Source organism: Papilio polytes, unplaced genomic scaffold, assembly GCF_000836215.1.
Source record: "Papilio polytes unplaced genomic scaffold, Ppol_1.0 DF821400.1, whole genome shotgun sequence".
In the NCBI taxonomy this organism is placed as follows: Eukaryota; Metazoa; Arthropoda; class Insecta; order Lepidoptera; family Papilionidae; genus Papilio; species Papilio polytes.
In genome coordinates this window covers 2,535,819-2,554,366 of record NW_013527804.1, presented here as the reverse complement: position 1 = coordinate 2,554,366, position 18,548 = coordinate 2,535,819, and the positions used below count along the sequence as shown (strand labels likewise).

Below are 18,548 nucleotides of genomic sequence, written 5' to 3'. Positions count from 1 at the left end.
AATAAATAGCTACGTTATCACTGGGTAACATCGTACTTTCGTACTAATATTGTAAATGTGAAAATTTAGATGGATGGATGTTTGTTAGAGTTTGTAGCCTAAACTGCTGAATGGATCTCAATGAAATTTGACATACATGTAGAGGATAGTCTGGAAGAACACGTAGGCTAAATGGTTTTGTTTTTTTTTAAATACCAAAAATCGCAGTTATTTTTTTTGTATGTCTGTGTGTCTGACTGTTTTTCCGCAAGCCACGTTTGTTTCTGGTAATCAGCGAAACTGCTGGGCCGATTCCAACCGGACTTTCACTGAAGGGTAGCTGACATAGACGGGCATGTTATAGGCAAATTTTTTATCTTAACATTGCGTGGACGAAGTCTATATTTATATCAAAAATCAAACAAAAACATTGTTAGAATTTATCATAATTTCTCTGTGAAAACAATAACAATAATTTAACGCGGCGACTATTAAAACTTGTCCAATAAATCTCGGACGTAACAACCCTAACGAAGTTCCCGCACATGTTATCCAAATAACCCTAAATAAACTGAAGGGACAAAAAACAATTACCATACAGACTGTATTCGAGTCCGATATTAGCGGTAAGGGACATATGACGGATTGTTAACAATTATACGAGACTTTTTTTGTATTTGCCACGGTATAAACTGTAAAAATACAAAAAAAAAACATCTAACACTGGCATAAAATAGTGCTGATAAAATTACTATAAAAAAATACAATCTAAGAATTGAAGATACCTGTGTTTTGTTTGAATATAACACGACCAAACTTAGCATAAAAACTTAGGAGAGTGTTTAAATACTTTTTACTGAAATACTAGCTGTTCTCGTGCGGTTTCATCCGCATGAAATTATGAAAATTTTATTTAATTGTTTACATTTGTCAAATTATTAATAGCAAATGTCATAATGACATGACATGACAGGCCTTGGCAATCTTGCTTCCTTGATGTTGGCAGCAACTTATGGTCTCTTTCCCACGTTAGAGTTTTTATCCAAAATATTTACCCCCTAAGTTTAATGGCGTGAAAATATATAGTCTAAAGCGTGACGTAAGTGTGGGGCTTTTTATTAAAAAAAGAGTTATTGAAAAATATCGTTGTAATTGCTGACATGTTAGGCAACAAAGAAGTGTGTGTTTACGCTTTATTATAATAGTATAGATAACATAATCCTTGTAATATCTTGATTCTAGCGCTAGCCAAGCACGGATTTTTAGTTGTTTTATTTCATGACTGAATTCGTTTATCATACTAATATTATAAATGTGAAAATTTAGATGGATTGATGTTTGTTAGTTTGTAGCCTGAACTAATGAACGGATCACATTTAAATTTGGCATAGATGTAGAGGATAGCCATGAAGAAGGCATAGGCTACTTGATTTTGTTTTTGTAATACCACGCGAACAGAGTCACGGAAAGCTAGTAAACAAATATTTTGACAGTGTAAAGCCGAAACATTACAAAGTAATTCAACCATAATATCTTTACGACGCGAAAACTTAATACTAAAATGACATATTAAAGTAAACATTTGTGTACATATTTCAGATATACCCTCAAAGGAATATTCTAGAACGTAAGATTATTCCACTTTGAACATTTAAACGTATGAATATATTTTATTTAACTGATATCAAAGGAATTTTTCTGATAGCTAGATATGTAAAGGAAATAGGATTTCATGTATTGAATTTATTTGTCCTGCACATACGAGGGAATGTATTAAATTAAAAAAAAAACAAAGCATCCAAGCAAGTTACCTTAGTAATTATCTAAACTGTGATTATCCCTTTGTAATTCGGGAAAGTTTTTTTTTTTAGTTTTGTCGTTTAGTAAGATTTTTCAATAACAAAATGAATAACATAATGTTTAAGAGAGAGTACACACCTATAACTAAACTCTCGCGCAACTGTTGTGCGATTGTCGGTTGTTTTGCAGCCAATTCAACTGTTTTATGCACAACTAGACATCGACTAGTATGCGCACCTCAATATAAGCTCATATGAATCAGAGCGAGACTAAATTTGTGCGATAGTATAGTCAAAGGTATGCACGCGCTCTACGAGACAATAAAACTGTAATAAACAATCAATCAAAATCAAAACTGAAACAAACAGAAGAGCGTCGGTGGCTCAGTGGTTTAAGCAATTGACTTGTAATCTACAGGTCTTGGGTTCGAATCCCGCCATGTACCAATGTGTATTTCGATTTTTAAATTTCCATATTTAATAATTTACCCGACTTTCTTACGGTGAAGGAAAACATCGTGATACAACCTGCACATATCGGCGAAGAAATTCAAAGATATGTGTGAAGTCAACCAACCCGCAGTGGGCCAGCGTGGTTGACTATGGCCTAGTCACCCCTTATTAGGGTAGGCTTCGAGCCCCTCTGTGGGGACGTGATGATGAAACAATCAATTGATCAAAGTAACGTAATTAACACAATATTCAAAATATTTTCACAAACCAATACCTCTTAGGGCGCTTCAAGTGGCGAGTCTATCTCTTTCTCAAAGTTCATCTAGTGTTAACTATATTCATGGGCATCGTAGAGCACCTCGGTGTTTGCACCACGCGTTTGTTCCCATTTCTTTTAAATAAATTATAAATACCAAATTCAAATAACTTACCTCTAGGACCAGAGCTGACTTGGCATTGATATGTAGCGTCATCTTCCAGTGCAACTTCTCTTATGTCCAAAGAATAGTCGCCTGTGGAAGAAAAAATAAGGATCATGCCATGTTTCCAAACATAATGATTTCGTCAAACGCGAGCCAGCAATTCTATAGCACAAAAATTGTATTTTTTTAACAAAAAATACTTTTACAAGCTGTTGCTTGCGACCTCGTTCGTGTTAAATTAAAAAAATAATGTAAAACAGCCTATGTTACTCACAGACAAATTACCTTTCTAACGGCGACAGAATGTTTAAAATCGGCCCAATAGTTTTTGAGTTATTTCAATACAAAAATAATAATCTTTATAATATTAATAGATTGGCAAAAGTTGTCTGGGAATTCCAATTCGACTGGTTGTTATTTTATCGATTTCTCAAAATTCTATTCGTCGTTTCCTAATTCCATTTTCGGACTTTTATGAGGGTGATTAATATTCAAAACGGTGTCTGTTCAAGATACATTAGGCGCCATTATCAATTTCTCTACGGCTTGTGTGGGTGGATGTCGATACGTTATCAAGGTACAATTTTTAAGTGTCAAATTATAGTTTACTTAGTGTTGTCCGCGTGAAAATAGCCTATGTTACTCACTGATAACGTAGCTTTTTAATGGTGAAAGATTTTTTTTAAAACGGTCCAGTGGTTTTTGAGTTATTACAATATGAAAATGCAAATATTTCATCTTTACAATATTTGTATATACTAGCCATTGCTGGCGACTTTTCCCGTGCAGTATTAAAAAAAACGAAACTACGTATCTTTCGGAAACCTGACATTAACACAAATAACAATCGCGTAACATTAGAAACACCATTCTTAGTTAACCACCATTTTAAATGAAAACTGCACAACACAATCTAATCGGATTGCAAACATTAACAGAGATTAATCAATTGATTTTATAATAAAACGAATCCTTCCACTATTCAATGACAACTGTCATCTGTCATTCGATCGTCGCTTGACATGCACGATGTACATTCAGCCAGTACTCAAAATTATTAGTTGCCAGTAATCTTAATCTTTAAAAAATTTACAATCATTTTTATAAATGACATTTTTGCACCTGTACAATCCATTATCTTAGCTTATGTTTAAAATTAATAGGATAATATATAAGCCGTTTTTATTAGAATTCTCGAGTCGAGAAGCACAAAGTAAACATAGTTAAGGAAGCTAAGACACTCGGAACACGATATTCTTGTCTGGCTTATTTTAGTTTCGTGTAATAATTTTAGATTTAGCTTTGTCTTAGCTCTCAACCTTTAAAGCATGAACGTTTAATATCTAAATATAAACTGTTTATATTTGTTTCTAGCTTCTAGTAGACTTCGTCAGCACGAAATAAGAATACTTAGTAAGTATGTGTTCTTTCAGACTATGATCTACATCCCTGCCGAAATTCATTAAGATCCATTACACGGATTTGACGATACATAGTAACTAATATCAATCCATCCAAACGATTACATCTATAACTAGCTATTCCCGTGCGGCTTCATCCAAGTGAAATTGTGAAAATTTTATTTTTTTGTTTACATTTGTCAAATTATCAAAAACAAATGTCAAAAGACATGACATGTTGTCAAACTATGGCAACCTTGCTTCCTAGATGTTGGCAACAACTTATGGTCTCTTTCCCACATTAGGGTTTTATACAAAACATTGACCCCCTAAGTTTAATGGCGTAAAAATATATATCCTAAAGCGTGACGTAAGTGTAGGGCTTTTTATTAAAAAAAATATTCAAAAACATGCTGTAATTGCTGACATTTTAGGCAACAAAGAAGTGTGTGTTTACGCTTTATTATAATAGTATAGATATTGGTAGTCTTCCTTAGGCAAATATCAAAGCACAGCTAAAACTATTTAAAAACATGAAAATTCTTTAATCTATAATTATTTAAATAAAAAAATCTAACTTAAAGCATCAAGATGTTGTGTCCCATTTTATTCGTAAAATGTCTTAAAACATTAACTAAACGCAAACAAATTCGCTGTCAAGAATAATTACAATTTAAAACGGTATGTTTCACTTGAGTTGGCGCGTCAGTCAGTAGTATGCTCTTGTCCCTGACGTGCCAAAACAAATTCTTATTATTTTACTTTTATTACCTTCTTCGTCGCTGCCGACCATTTTATATCTCTCGTAGCCTGTGAGATGTCTATGAGTGCCCAGACCGAAGTCATCTTTGGTCCATTGCAGTTGTCCGACTTTACCCTCCACTCTACAAGGGAGAGTAACCCTGGATCCGACGACCGCACTCTGAGAAAGATATATTATATTTAAAGAGCAGAAACTTAAAAAAAAATGTTTTTATAAGAACTGAAGAATACTGTAAGAGCGGGCGCATACCGTCGCACAACTGTTGTGCGATTGTCGATTGTTTTGCAGCCTCAACTGTTTAGTTGCACAACTAAATATCAAGTAGTCTTCGCACCTCCATGTAAGTTGATAGGAATCAAAGCGCTACTAAACAGTTGTGCGATAGATTAGTCAAAGGTGTGCGCGCTCTAATAATTTACAATTCAAATAATTCTTTAAGTACATTTACACGAGTCACATCAATTTATTTCAAAGTCGTCTTTAAAATCATTTTACTATGAATTTCCACGTTTTATAGTTAAATGCATACATCGGTTAAAATCTATATTAATTCCTCGAAAAGAAAATTAGACTTACTTTGGAATATTTATAATCTATACTATTATAACAAAGAGTAAACACACACTTCTTTGTTGCCTAAGATGTCAGCAAGTACAGCATATTATTGAATAATTCTTATTTTAATAAAAAGCCCTACTCTTACGTCACGCTTTAGGCTATATCTTTTTACGCCATTGAACTTAGGGGGTAAATATTTTGGATAAAATCCTAACGTAGGAAAGAGACCATAAGTTGCTGCCAACATCAAGAAAGCAAAATTGCCATAGTAAGGTAATTGGTATTTTGACATTTGCAATTGATTATTTGAGACATGTAAATAACAAAATAACATTTTCATAAGTTAATGCGGATGGAGTCGCAGGAGAACAGCTAGTGATACAATAAATCAAAGTTTTCTTAAGAAAAATCTATTTGGCCAATATTATTCTTTATGTAGGCAAAGTGGAGTTGACATGAAAACCCTGTATTGAAAATATCCAAGGATATTAAAAATTCCTTGCCTCGAGCTGTTCGCTTGAAATTGTCCTTTTTTATCGGTTGATATGTACGGGTTATTGGACATTTGTATAAAAAAAACTAATAATACTAAACTTGAAAAAGACAATCGGGTTTTTAACAAATACTGATGTTTGGGTTGTTACCAGTACTAAGAAGACCATCAGACCGAATGGTCTTCTTAGTACTGGTAACACTGGAAAGACCATCCGGTCTTCTTAGTACTAGGATAAGGAGGATGCTACCACTATTACTACTTAGGATAAGGAGGATTCTTTATCCTACTCTCGTAGGGTCGGCACTACAGGTTTTTGTATTCCAAATAACTCTATCATACGTCATCTCATTTTTTTTATTATTACAGGATTTGGAGGCCACTGACCTCTTATGTCGCTTTGGTGGACGCTCCATAGAGTGACTAGGCACAAGGCTATCCGAGAGGGGAAAACGTCATCTCTCATCACTCCCTTTTTGATCATGTCACCTTTCACGCAATCCATCCTTTTCTAAGTACTATATCAACATACTCTTGTACTAACCAGACTATGTTATATAACTTTAAACTGTCATGGTTTTTACAAATATAATGTTCGTAAGATACGGGTTTCTTACCACGATTGAATTGTTTTAGCTCCCGATATTTAGGCACAGTTGCATGCGCCATGTTCACGGGCTGACTGAAGTAATGCCGTAGTGTGAAAAAAAAAAGTTACACGAAGCCATATCGGTCTACTTTTCTCCTGATACGGCGACCACTATACCATATACCAGACTATGTTGATGGCAAAGAGATTCAAAGCATATAGAGGAGGCATATTTGAAATTTCACTTGAGACATTTTACATATGATCACTACTAGCATTATCTATTGATAGTCTCAAAACCACATATTAATATATGTATTGAAATTAATTGCCAATATCCATTAAAAATTTCAATTTTTATAACATTATTTAATTTATTTTATAACAAAAGTCAGAGCTAATAATTCAGATTTTTTAATACATGTCAATACAACACGAGGTGGCACAAAACTTGACAACTGACATAGTACCTTTCAGAGAAAGTACCGGTGACAATTTGTTCACTACCTCGTCTATTTGTTTTGTAAATATCTGGTTCATGGTTACTTTATTAAGTGTCAGTTCTACCAAATTTTTAATTGCCTGATAACAATCGAACGTGTGAAATATGTGATGGAAATATCTGATTTTGTTCCCTTATATTACAGTGACGGCATTTTTAAGTTATCTGAGCCTAAGACATTAAAAACTTAAGTGAATGAAGGTATTCTTGAGATAAGGGCAGAGTTTCACTGTACATTTCCTTGAAGGCTATTAATATTGTTTGTGTGGGTGTTATCAATTTTATGGTTAATACAAAGAAGGGCGATCAAATATCTGGCGGGTGAGGCATTTTGTTTGCGGTGTAATTTGATTTGTTCGCGAAATAGCTCGAACAACACAACCAATTAATTAACCCTTGTTAAATTTATTGGAATTTGTAGGAATTTTGCATGTTATGGATAACTTTATTAACATATTTTTAGAAGAAACAAGAGTCGCTTTTATTTAGGGAAATTGTAAGTTTTACATACTTATTAAATTACCAACAAGATCAAAATTAAAAAGACCGTATATGGTAAGTTTACAAGGTCAAGGAAAGGAAAATTACCACTTGTATGGTAAAGCAAAAACTTTGTCTACCTTTGAGTGAAATTAGATGAATGAAAAACAAATGCAAGTAGCCTATGTATTCTTCCAGACTATCCTCTACATCTCTGGCAAATTTTATCAAAATATGTACAGCATTTTAGGCTACAAACTCTAACAAACATCCATCCATCCCTCTAAACTATCGCATTGATAATATTAGTATGATTAAAAGTGTGAAAAGAAACCGCATAAAGCTATTCAATAAATCATAAAAACAAATTACTGTTGAAAACAACATGAGAGGAGGAAAAAATGTGTCAAAAACGGTTCAAAACTCACTTGATCCTGTGGTTCAATCGCAAACTTCTGTTCCTTTAACGCTGAGGTACAACTTATCAACAAGCATAACACTATCCATTGCTTCATCAAAACACACCAATAAAACGGTATCCTTAACAAAAGGAACAATGTATTCGCACTTCTACTCGTCACTTTGATCTTGTTTTGTTTCTCAAATATCAACCTCACATTATATCGAGTTGCTTCTTTAATATCGGCGACCGTTATCTCATCTTGTAAAGCTTCATTTTTAAACTCTGTTTCATTGTTTTTATGTATTGGTTTATCGTTTGTTTTGTTAGCCATTTTATTTTAAGGTATTTATACGTGCGTGCAGCCATATGTTATATACATTGGGTTACAGTTTACATTCGTGTTCCTTTTGATGTTCGCTCGTTAAATCTGTAACAAGGGAAAGTAATCGTCAATTAAAATTCTTGGAAAGACGGCTTTTATAGAGTAGTAACGGCTAGTAAATGCACACTAAATTCGGCATTACATGAATTAGCAGCAAGCTAAAAAGAACCCTTGATATCATAAAACAAAAGACTGTGTTAGTCCTGGAATCTTCAATAAAACAACGTCATACTCGTTTTCTCTAACAAAATAGAGACCACAAAATGTATAGCAAAGACATTGAAAAATATAAAGACGAGACAGTGAACAAATTTTTTTTACAAAACTTTCTTTGAATGGTATATCAGTCGTCAAGTGTAGTGCCACCTTGTGTTGTATTGTCATGTAATGAAACTTAACAATATTATAACAAGCTCCATCTTTTGTTATAAAAATAAACTAAACAGCATTATAAAATAAAATGTAAATATTTAAATATTATTTAGTGATACCTACTGGCAATTAAATTAAATAAAATTAGCTATTATGAATGGTTTTCATGATTTTATAATAGACAACGTTAGTGAGATTAAATGAATCAAGTGAAGTGTCAACTATGCCACCTCTATATACTATTTGAATATCTTTGGTTAATACAAAAGCCAAAACAGTCGAAACCCATAATATAGGTGTGTATACCGAATTTCCGTCAGCAAAAACGGATCAAAACAATGTCCATTAATATGCATTATACCCATAAATTGAATTGCATCGTAGATATCGGAGATAGAATCTATTACGATGGACGTTCCAAATTGATTACCTATTCGGCTGCTCTTAATCGATTTCGTTTTTAAACCTTCCTCCATAATTCATAGCTATTCAGTGGCACATCTAGAAGTCATAAACATGTCTCGCACACGGTATTATAAAAAACTTTGACTATAGAAAAGTGGACTAGGCATGAACAGTCGACGTACTAAAAATATTTCGCCAGTTTTCGCAGAGGGTGAAGTAAAGAGTTATTTATTGGAAAGGTACATCAGTGTTCAAAGCACACATACAATTAAAAATAGTATCGACAAAAAAATAAAAAAAAATGATTACACATTAGCAAATGATGTAGACAAGTATTTAAGAACACATTCTGATTTCAAAATTTCACACAAACTCTAACTATATAGAAACTATAGAACCTGTAAGTTTTCATATGCGCTTCACGTGTCCTGTTAATAATAGTCAAAGATCAGAACAGATATATGAATAAATCATTTCTATTGCAAGAGACGGCTTCTCCAGTACTTTAACAGTTCCATGAAAGATTCGTATTTCGACTCTCTGATTACTACGATTTCTCGAATTTAACTCGATACGATTTAAGTTGTATTGACTTGTTCATCAATGTTCCTGTTGGATACTGAGAATTCATTGAGATTGTTACTGTTAGCGTTATTTCTGATTACGATATCTCTTATTACTAATATTATGTAGTTATTTTTATACGTATTTGCTATCATGTAATCCATTATTTTCATTCAATAGTAGACATTTAATATTCTCTTTAGATTTCGATACTAAGAGAGTCGTATAAAGGTATTTATTGCATTGTTTTGTTACTTTGGGTTCTTGTAAACCATCAAATGAAATGTCGCGTCTATCAATTGTCATCTGTATCTACACTAATATTAAAAAGAAGAAAGATTTGTATTTTTTTATGTATTGGAATAACTTAAAATCTACTGGGCCGATTTCAAAAATTCCATCACCGTTCAAAAGCTACATTATCTGTGAGTAACATAGGGTATATTTTTTATTATTTTTTTTAAATTCACGGGCGTAATAGCTAGAACATGTTGTATTTACTTGAAGTACAATCATTATGTTCCTTATCTTACTTCTGTATGTTCGGCAAATGGCTTTTGGTCCTTCAAATAACTCTATCATCCATCATCAAATCAGTTGATAAAGAACGGTGATGACTGAATGAATGTAACTACTTCAGTACAATCTACGGTACAATTTCTTACCATCCAAGCGCTGGTGAGTAAACGTCGCATAGTTCCGGTCCTTTATCGCCGGTGGAATGTTCAAATATATCATCCCTTGTACAAGAATTTTAAAATCGGCAATATATTATAACTGCCATTTTATTGAGCTTTAAATTTATGTAAAGGCTATGTACGTTTTAAAATGTTTGATTTAGGAAGGAATATATTTTGGTTGAGGTAATGATGTATTAGAGAATGATTATTGTTGCACTCAGATTCGTAATTTGGTAACTAAGGGATACATTTAGTGTAGATATAACTTTAAATCTACATAAAGGGGGACTAATTTTAATACTGTTTGACGGTTAGTTAAAGAAAGTTATAAACTTTAAAAAATAATAATGCAAATGAACCAAGAAATCTATACTATTATAATAAAGCGTAAACACTCACTTCTTTGTTGCCTAAGATTCCTGCAACTACTGCATATTTTTAAATAATTCTTTTTTTAATAAAAAGCCCTACACTTGCGTCACGCTTTAGGCTATATATTTCACGCCATTAAACTTAGGAGGTAAATGTTTAGGTTAAAAACCCTAATGTGAGAAAGAGACCATAAGTTGCTGCCAACATAAAGGAAGCAAAATTGCCATGGTTTGTCATAATGTCATGTCATTTTGACATTTGCAATTGATAATTTGACACATGTAAACAATAAAATACTTGACACTGGCCCAATCCGCTGAAGGAGAGCCATAAACAAGAAATAGAACATGGAATAATTAAATAAAATTTTCATAATTTCATGCGGATGAAGCCGCACGGGATCAGTTAGTCAAAAAATATATATTGAATTAAATGTAGAAGTAGATATTGTCACCACATCTTAACGTTATAAACGAGTTAATACGTGAATTGTCGATATCAACAACATCTAATCAACGTGAAAATGGATGGTAGGCACAGTATGGACTCTTCCATCAGCCGTCATATCTGAATTCACACCTTACGCATATTCTTTCACACAATTTCTTTTGTTCCTCTAACTTCATCGGTCTATTACTTAAAGTTTGAAGGTATACAGTTTGTCCAATCCAGTTTAAACCTGACATAGTGAGGTGCGGTAATCTTCTGGCTATCGATATGTCGATATCTGGCAATTACCCGCGCTGTAATGGCGGATTATCCTATTGGCACGTACGTGTCGATAAAACGCCAAGTCCAGTCGATTGGAGGATTACCCGCTTGTTATTCACATACAAGCATATATGTAGTTATTACTTTAGTAATGAGAGATTTTGCAACTTAGAAGTACTCAATATAATCTGAATTCATACCAGTCATAAACCGACGCAATTTACATATTCTTTGAAGCTTACTTTCAATGATATTTAGTAAATACTAGCTTAAGCCCCCCACTCTGTTCGCGTAGGATTAAAAATAAAATATGTAGACTAAATATTCTTCCAGAATATCCTCTGCATATATAACTATACTAATATTATAAAGACGAAAAATTTGTATTTTTGTATGTATTGAAATAACTCAAAAACTACTGGACTGATTTTAAAAATTCTTTCACCATCAGAATGGTAATTTACCTGTGAGTAACATAGGCTATATTTTTTCCTATTTTTTAGTTTCACGCGGGCGAAGTCGCGAGCAACAGCTAGTCAAATATAATCGAGATTCGTTCAGCAGTTTAGGCAATGCTTTTGATATTACAGACACTCCAATTTTATTTTATATATAGATACTTTTGCACAACAGTTACATAACTTAAAAGCTAAGACAATAATTATTTACTGTTACTTTATTAATCAATTCTTACTAATACTGAATTTTCTGAAAGCGTAGGTTCCAAAATACCAGTTTTCAGCGTCTCAGCCTCAGTTCTGAAAAGTTAATACCTTTATAAAATTTAAACTTAGAGACCTTTTATACACCTACACACAGCTACTGAGAATCGCAAACTAATTTGCATTTACAAAAGGAATTAATAAATTACGAGCACCTAACTAAACTATCGCACAACTGTTTAGTCTCGCATTGATTGCTATCAGCTTATATGATGGTACACTATTCGATTTTTAGTTGTGCAACAATTGAACTGCGAAACAATCGACAATCGCACAATAGTTGTGCGATAGTTTAGTCAAAGGTGTGCTCTTAGTATCAAATGTGAACTCGATTTTGTTAACACATTAACTGTCTATTTAAAACATAATAAAGTAGCTTACTAATATTAAAAACATTTTTTTAAATCAGTGCAAAGTATAAGAGTTTATTCGTTACTGGGTTACACCCGCGACTCTGTCCGCATGGAATTAAAAAAGAAACCAAAAGTGAGTAGCCTATGTATTCTTCCAGACTATCATCTACATCTATACCAAATTTCATCGAGATCGGTTCAGCCGTTTAGGCTACAAACTCTAACAAACATCCATCCATCTTAGCATTAATAATATTAGTAAGAAATACCAAATTACAAAACTCATTACTGTAGAAGAGAATTAAAAGAAGCTTTTAACGTGAAGTAACGCTTGTCTACTTACTAATAAAAACAACTGTAATCAAAATGGGTCAATGGCACATGAATTTATAATTGAATCTAGTTAATATTAAATTCACAGTCTAAATTATTTAGAACCGGATAATTGGCACAGATATAACTCAAGGACTTCCGTCGTTACTGTATTTTGATATTATAAAGCGATAAGAACTAACGGGTCTTGAATTAATGTGACGGAAAACACAAAATGCTTTTTTCTATAGCTTTGCAAATTAAAAATTAAATACCTAACCACAAAAAAACACTAGGTAAAAGTATTTGCTCGTACATAATATCGAATAGTCTTAACTGCATAAAATTTCAGTTACTCTTATAATAAACATTGTATTGTTACATACTAGCTTTTCCCCGCGACTCCGTTCAAATAGAATTTAAAAAAAGTAGCTAGCCTATGTGTTCTTCCAGACTATATTTAACATCTACGCGAAATTTCATCCAGATCTGTTCAGCCGTTTAGGCTACAAAGTTTAACAAACATCCATCGAAACTTTCACATTTATAATATTAGTATGATTTTTAAATGCTCTCTAAACATACTGCCCGTGTGTAGCATATTACTGACTTAACAGAGGCAAAGAGCCGGCATAATCCTCCGCCGACCTCCTCGAAGATTCGTGGAATAGTTCGAGCTAATTTTAGTTAAGCTACGAAGGATACCTTCAATTAAATTATACGTCTCATCGTTTACACTTTTTAATAAAAAATCAATTATACTGCACGTTTATCAATGTAATTAAATAAAACTAGTTAATATCCATACATCCATCTAAACTTTCACATTTATAATTTTTTTTATATCAAAAATATTAGTAGATTTTTGTTAATTTACTAATATTTCCTTAAACCATTCCAACTAAGCTCTAGGCTTGTGCTAGGATATGGTTCACGACAATAGTCGAATGGCGGGATTCGAACCCTCGACCGCAAGATCGGTAGTCTTTACCCCAACTGGCCGGCTGGCGCTTAATATTAGTAACAAAATAACTTTACAAAGCCAAAAACCTAATCAGGAAGACAGATAATGGATTTCCAATCTTATATTTATTAGTCTTAGGGCCTGTCACACAATTCTTGTAAATTGTCAGAAAATCCAACGTATAAAATTTGTGATGGAAGTATCGGATTTTGGTCATCCGACAATGACGTCACTTTTAAGCTGTCTGAGCTTCTATCACCCAGTGCTAGAGCCCGCTTTAACATCTTTGCACAAATGGGCCGGCTCGCGCGTTGTAATACCACGACCACACAGAAAACAGGCGTGAAGTGAAAATAATTCCGCGTTTCGTCTGATGCCGGAGGCCTAATTTTAGTCCCTTTTCCTTTCCACTCTTTTCTTAAGAGGAAAGGATGCAAATGAAAAGTGGATTTAACGGGTGGAGGAGACGAGTAGGAAGGGGAAATGTCATCTTTATGTGCGTCTCCTCCTCCGTCAATTAAGGGTAGGTAACGCATCTGCAATTGCAGATGTTTATGGGCAGCGATCGCTTTTCATTTCGGTGGAGGTGGCCGCTTGCTCGTCTGCCACCTTATATTATAAAAAAAAGTCAAAGGTGTGCCACGCGCTCTGAAATTCCACCAAAACATTTATCATTATTATAATGTAAAGCACCTAGCTTACTTCATGATTCCTGCAATTTAGAAATTCCGTATATTATTCTAAAATTCTAAACCATAGCTGTAAATGCAAGGAACGTTAGAAGTGTCACTTTACACCGGTATAAACCAAATGTACAGCAAAGGAGTTACATAGAGTAAGCGCATTACGCAAGACAAATGGCTCGGAACATTTCTAAGACTGCTGGTGTATTCAACTCGTGTTACAATACGATAACTAAATGGTGCTTTACGCAAATTACAGGTTAAGCTTTTAATACTAAATCATTTTAGATTTCTGCTTTAACTAAATAAATATGTTATCTATACTTCGATGCTAATATAATAATGCGTAAACACACACTTCTTTGTTGCCTAAGACGTCAGCAATCACAGCATACTTTCGAATAGCTCTTTTTTTAACAAAAAGCCCTACACTTGCGTCACGCTTTAAACTATATATTTTCACGCCGTTAAACTAAGTGGTAAATATTTGGGATAAAAACCCAAATGTGGGATAGAGACCATAAGCTGTTGCCAACATCAAGGAAGCAAGGTTGCCATGGTTTGTCATCATGTCATGTCATTTTGACATTTGCAATTTTTTTATAATTTTATGCGGATGAAGTCGCATGGGAACAGCTAGTTTTATTATAAAATGTGTCAGCAGCCTTAGTCAACTAGGTCCCAGTGTAGATTAACTTTACACATGTCTTTATATCACACTAGCTGTTGCTCGCGACTTCGTCCGTATTAAATTAAAAGATAATAAAAAAACATGTGTATTACTCACAGATAAATTACCTTTCTAACGGTGAAAGAATTTTTAAAATCGGCTCATTAGTTTTTACGTGAATCGAATACATAAAAAATCCAAAAATACAAATATTTCTACTTTTTTATATTCTGCTAGCTGTTCTCGTGCGACTTTATCGGCATAAAATTATGAAAATTTCATTTTATTGTTTACATCTGTCAAATTATCAATAGTAAATGTCAAAGTGCCATGACATAACGAACCTTGACAGTCTTGCTTCATTGATGTTGGCAGCAACTTATTCTCTTTCCCACATTAAACTTTTTATCCAAAATATTTACCCCCTAAGCTTAATGGCGTAAAAATATATAGCCTAAAGCATGACGTAATTGTAGGGTTTCGTATTTAAAAAAGAACTATCCAAAAATATGCTGTAATTGCTGACATCTTAGGCAACAAAGAAGTGTGTGTTTACGCTTTATTATAATATAGATTTACGCCACCAACGCTCTAACACATACTAATAAAACATACTTTATCTAACATAACATTTGAATTACGTAGAAAACGTCCGCTTCTGTCGCAGCTGCAAATAATGATCTGTTCAAATTGCATTCGCCAGCGATTTGTTACGATTTGCAGGTTCCTCTCGAAGACCGGTCTAATGCATTTAATTGATTCCTGGATTCAGTTTAATTTGTTTTGATAGGGATAGAGTCGAACCATTTGAAGCACTTTAGATATTAGTTTAGTATGTTTTTAGTTTTCTTTGTATGTTATTTGTATGTACAAAGTTGAATGTTGTTGAATATTTATTTATAGTACTGGATTCTGAAAATTTATGCATACCAATTTAATAGAAAAAATATCAGAATTTCCTTTGAAAATGAATAAAAAGACGAAAAATAATATTGTAATTGCCAATTTTCCAGCTTTTTTTTTATAACATAAGGTGGCAAACGAGCAAGCGGCCACCTGAATCCGCCAAAATGGCAAATCGACCACTGCCCATAAACATCCGCAATTGCAGATGCGTTGCCTATCCTTATCCGACAGGGGAGGAGACGCACATAAAGAGGATATTTCCCTTTCCTATGTATCTCCTCCTCCGTCAAATCCACTTCCCCTTCCCATCCTTTCCTTATAACAAAAGGATGGTAAGGAGAAATGGCCTTAAATTAGGTCTCCGGCACCACACTCATCAGACGAAACACAGAATTGCTTCCATTTCACGCCTGTCTTCTGTGTGGTCGTGGTATTACTGGGGCGTGCCGGCCCTGCAGTGCTAAGATGTTAAAGCGGGCACTACCACTGCTGATTTTAATTATTCGTTAGTGTTGTTGGTTCGATTATTTCATAAAATGGGTTTCCGAACTTAGATCAACCTAACGCTAATAAATCAATAGGTAATCTATACTAAAATTATAAAGAGGAATGATTTGTATTTCTGTAAATATTGAAATAACTCAAAAACTAAGCGAATTTCAAAAATTCTTTCATCGTTAGAAAGGTAATTTATCTGTGAGTAGCACAGACTATATTTTTTTATTGTTTATTATTTTTTCAGGGACGAAGTCCCGGGCAACAGCTTGTGAAAAATAAATGAATACTGCAGCGACCCAGTATAAATCATTTAAATTCTTAAAGTAAAGATAGCAAGATCGAATCTAGCTTCACTTTACAAAATTGAACTCTATACCGACTTCTAAATAGCCTGGTCGTTTAAATAGAATTTTGATTCAATATGCGATCAAAACAGCTTCCTAGCTTCGATATTGTTGAATAATTTATAATGTATTGAATTAGATTCACAAACGGATACCGCAGAATTGCATTTATCCTATTGTTTACTAAACTTGAAATGTCTTTTTAGTTTGTTCAACTTCCTTTTAATTTAGTATGATTGTTTTTTTTTTCTATTAATATATGTGATAGTTTTTTTTTATTTATTATGTCCTTTTTTTTTGTTTTACGCGATTTTCTTTTTAAAAGTGCATTCGCCCGCGACTCCGTCCGCGCGGATTAAATAAAAACAAAAGCAAGTAGCCTATGTGTTCTTCAAAACTATCCTCTACATTTATACCAAATTTCATCAAGATCCCTTCAGCCGTTTAGTCTATAAACTCTAACATACTTCCACGTCTTACTAATATAATAAATGCGAAAGTTTAGATGGATGGATGGATGTTTGTTACAGTTTGTAGCCTAAACGGCTGAACGGATATCCATGAAATTTGGTAGAGACGTAGAGGATAGTCTGGAAGAACACATAGGGTACTAATTTTTGTTTTTTTGATATCCACGTGGACGGAGTCGCGGGCGAAAGCTAGTAGTAAAATTACTTTTGAAATCGGACCAGTAGTTAATTTCTTAACACAAAAATACAAATATTTCTTAGAATATATCTTAGAAGACGTAAAATTAACCGCGACATCAAAAACATGTACAAAATCATACATCGCTCTCAATCTCTTTAGAAAAACAGAGATAGCTATATAGTACAGATACTACGGCAATGGAACCGAAAGTTAAAACACATAAAAAGTCATATAATAACAGCTTTTCTAATAAACAGTTACTAAAGAACTTAATTTAAAACTATTAAACAGAGACAAACATATATTTAAGAAGCAATAAAATCCAAAGCAGCGTTAGAAGTTTGTTAGAGATTTTTAATATAAGACGTATTAACATAATTCGGTCGTTCCACTAAATCTATTGATCCGCTTAATACGGCCAATGCCTTTCCGTTTAATCATAGTTAAATATCACGTTTTATTTTATCATTATTCATACATTCATATAGAAATTTATTAAAATGGTAGTGGTAGGGCCCGCTTTAACATCTTAGCACGAATGGGTCGGCACGCCCCGTGTAATACCACCACATAGAAGACAGGAGTGAAATGGAAGCAATTCCGTGTTTCGTAGGCCTAATTTAAGTCCCGTTCTCTTTACCACCCTTTTTTTATAAGGAGGATGGGACGGAGAAGTGGATTTGACAGAGAAGGAGATACATAGGAAGGGGAAATATCCTTTTTATGTGCATCTCCTCCTCTGTCGGACAAGGCAACGCATCTGCAATTGCAGATGTCTATGGACAGCAGTCGCTTCGCCATTTTGGCAGATTCAGGTGGCGGCTTGCTCGTTTGCCACCATTTGTTATAAAAAAAATCACACTCTATCTAAATTCACGAATATGCAACAATACCTTTTCGTGTTTTCCTTAAAATGTTAATCTTTGTTAGAGTGCGCACACCTTTGACTAAACTATAGCACAACTGTTTAGTCGCACTTTGATTCCTATTAGCTTATATGGGGGTGCGCACACTCCTCGACTAAACAGTTGAAGTGGCTGTGAAACAATCGACAATCGGCAATCGCATAAATGTTGTGCGATAGTTTTGTCAAAGCAGTGATTTGTATATTTTGACGG

General features: G+C 33.7%; 1 protein-coding gene across 1 annotated transcript in view; it reads right to left on the bottom strand.

The window, feature by feature from the left end:
• Window positions 1-18,548, bottom strand: part of LOC106108774 (irregular chiasm C-roughest protein-like) — a 67,819-nt gene that overhangs the window by 30,386 nt on the left and 18,885 nt on the right. Inside the window, exons 2-4 of the mRNA XM_013290035.1 lie at window positions 7,867-8,268; window positions 4,825-4,975; window positions 2,663-2,743 (exon numbers count right to left, since the gene is read on the bottom strand). Coding sequence (XP_013145489.1) covers window positions 2,663-2,743; window positions 4,825-4,975; window positions 7,867-8,172 — 538 coding nt within the window. The 5' untranslated portion in view covers window positions 8,173-8,268. The remainder of the gene's footprint in view (window positions 1-2,662; window positions 2,744-4,824; window positions 4,976-7,866; window positions 8,269-18,548) is intronic.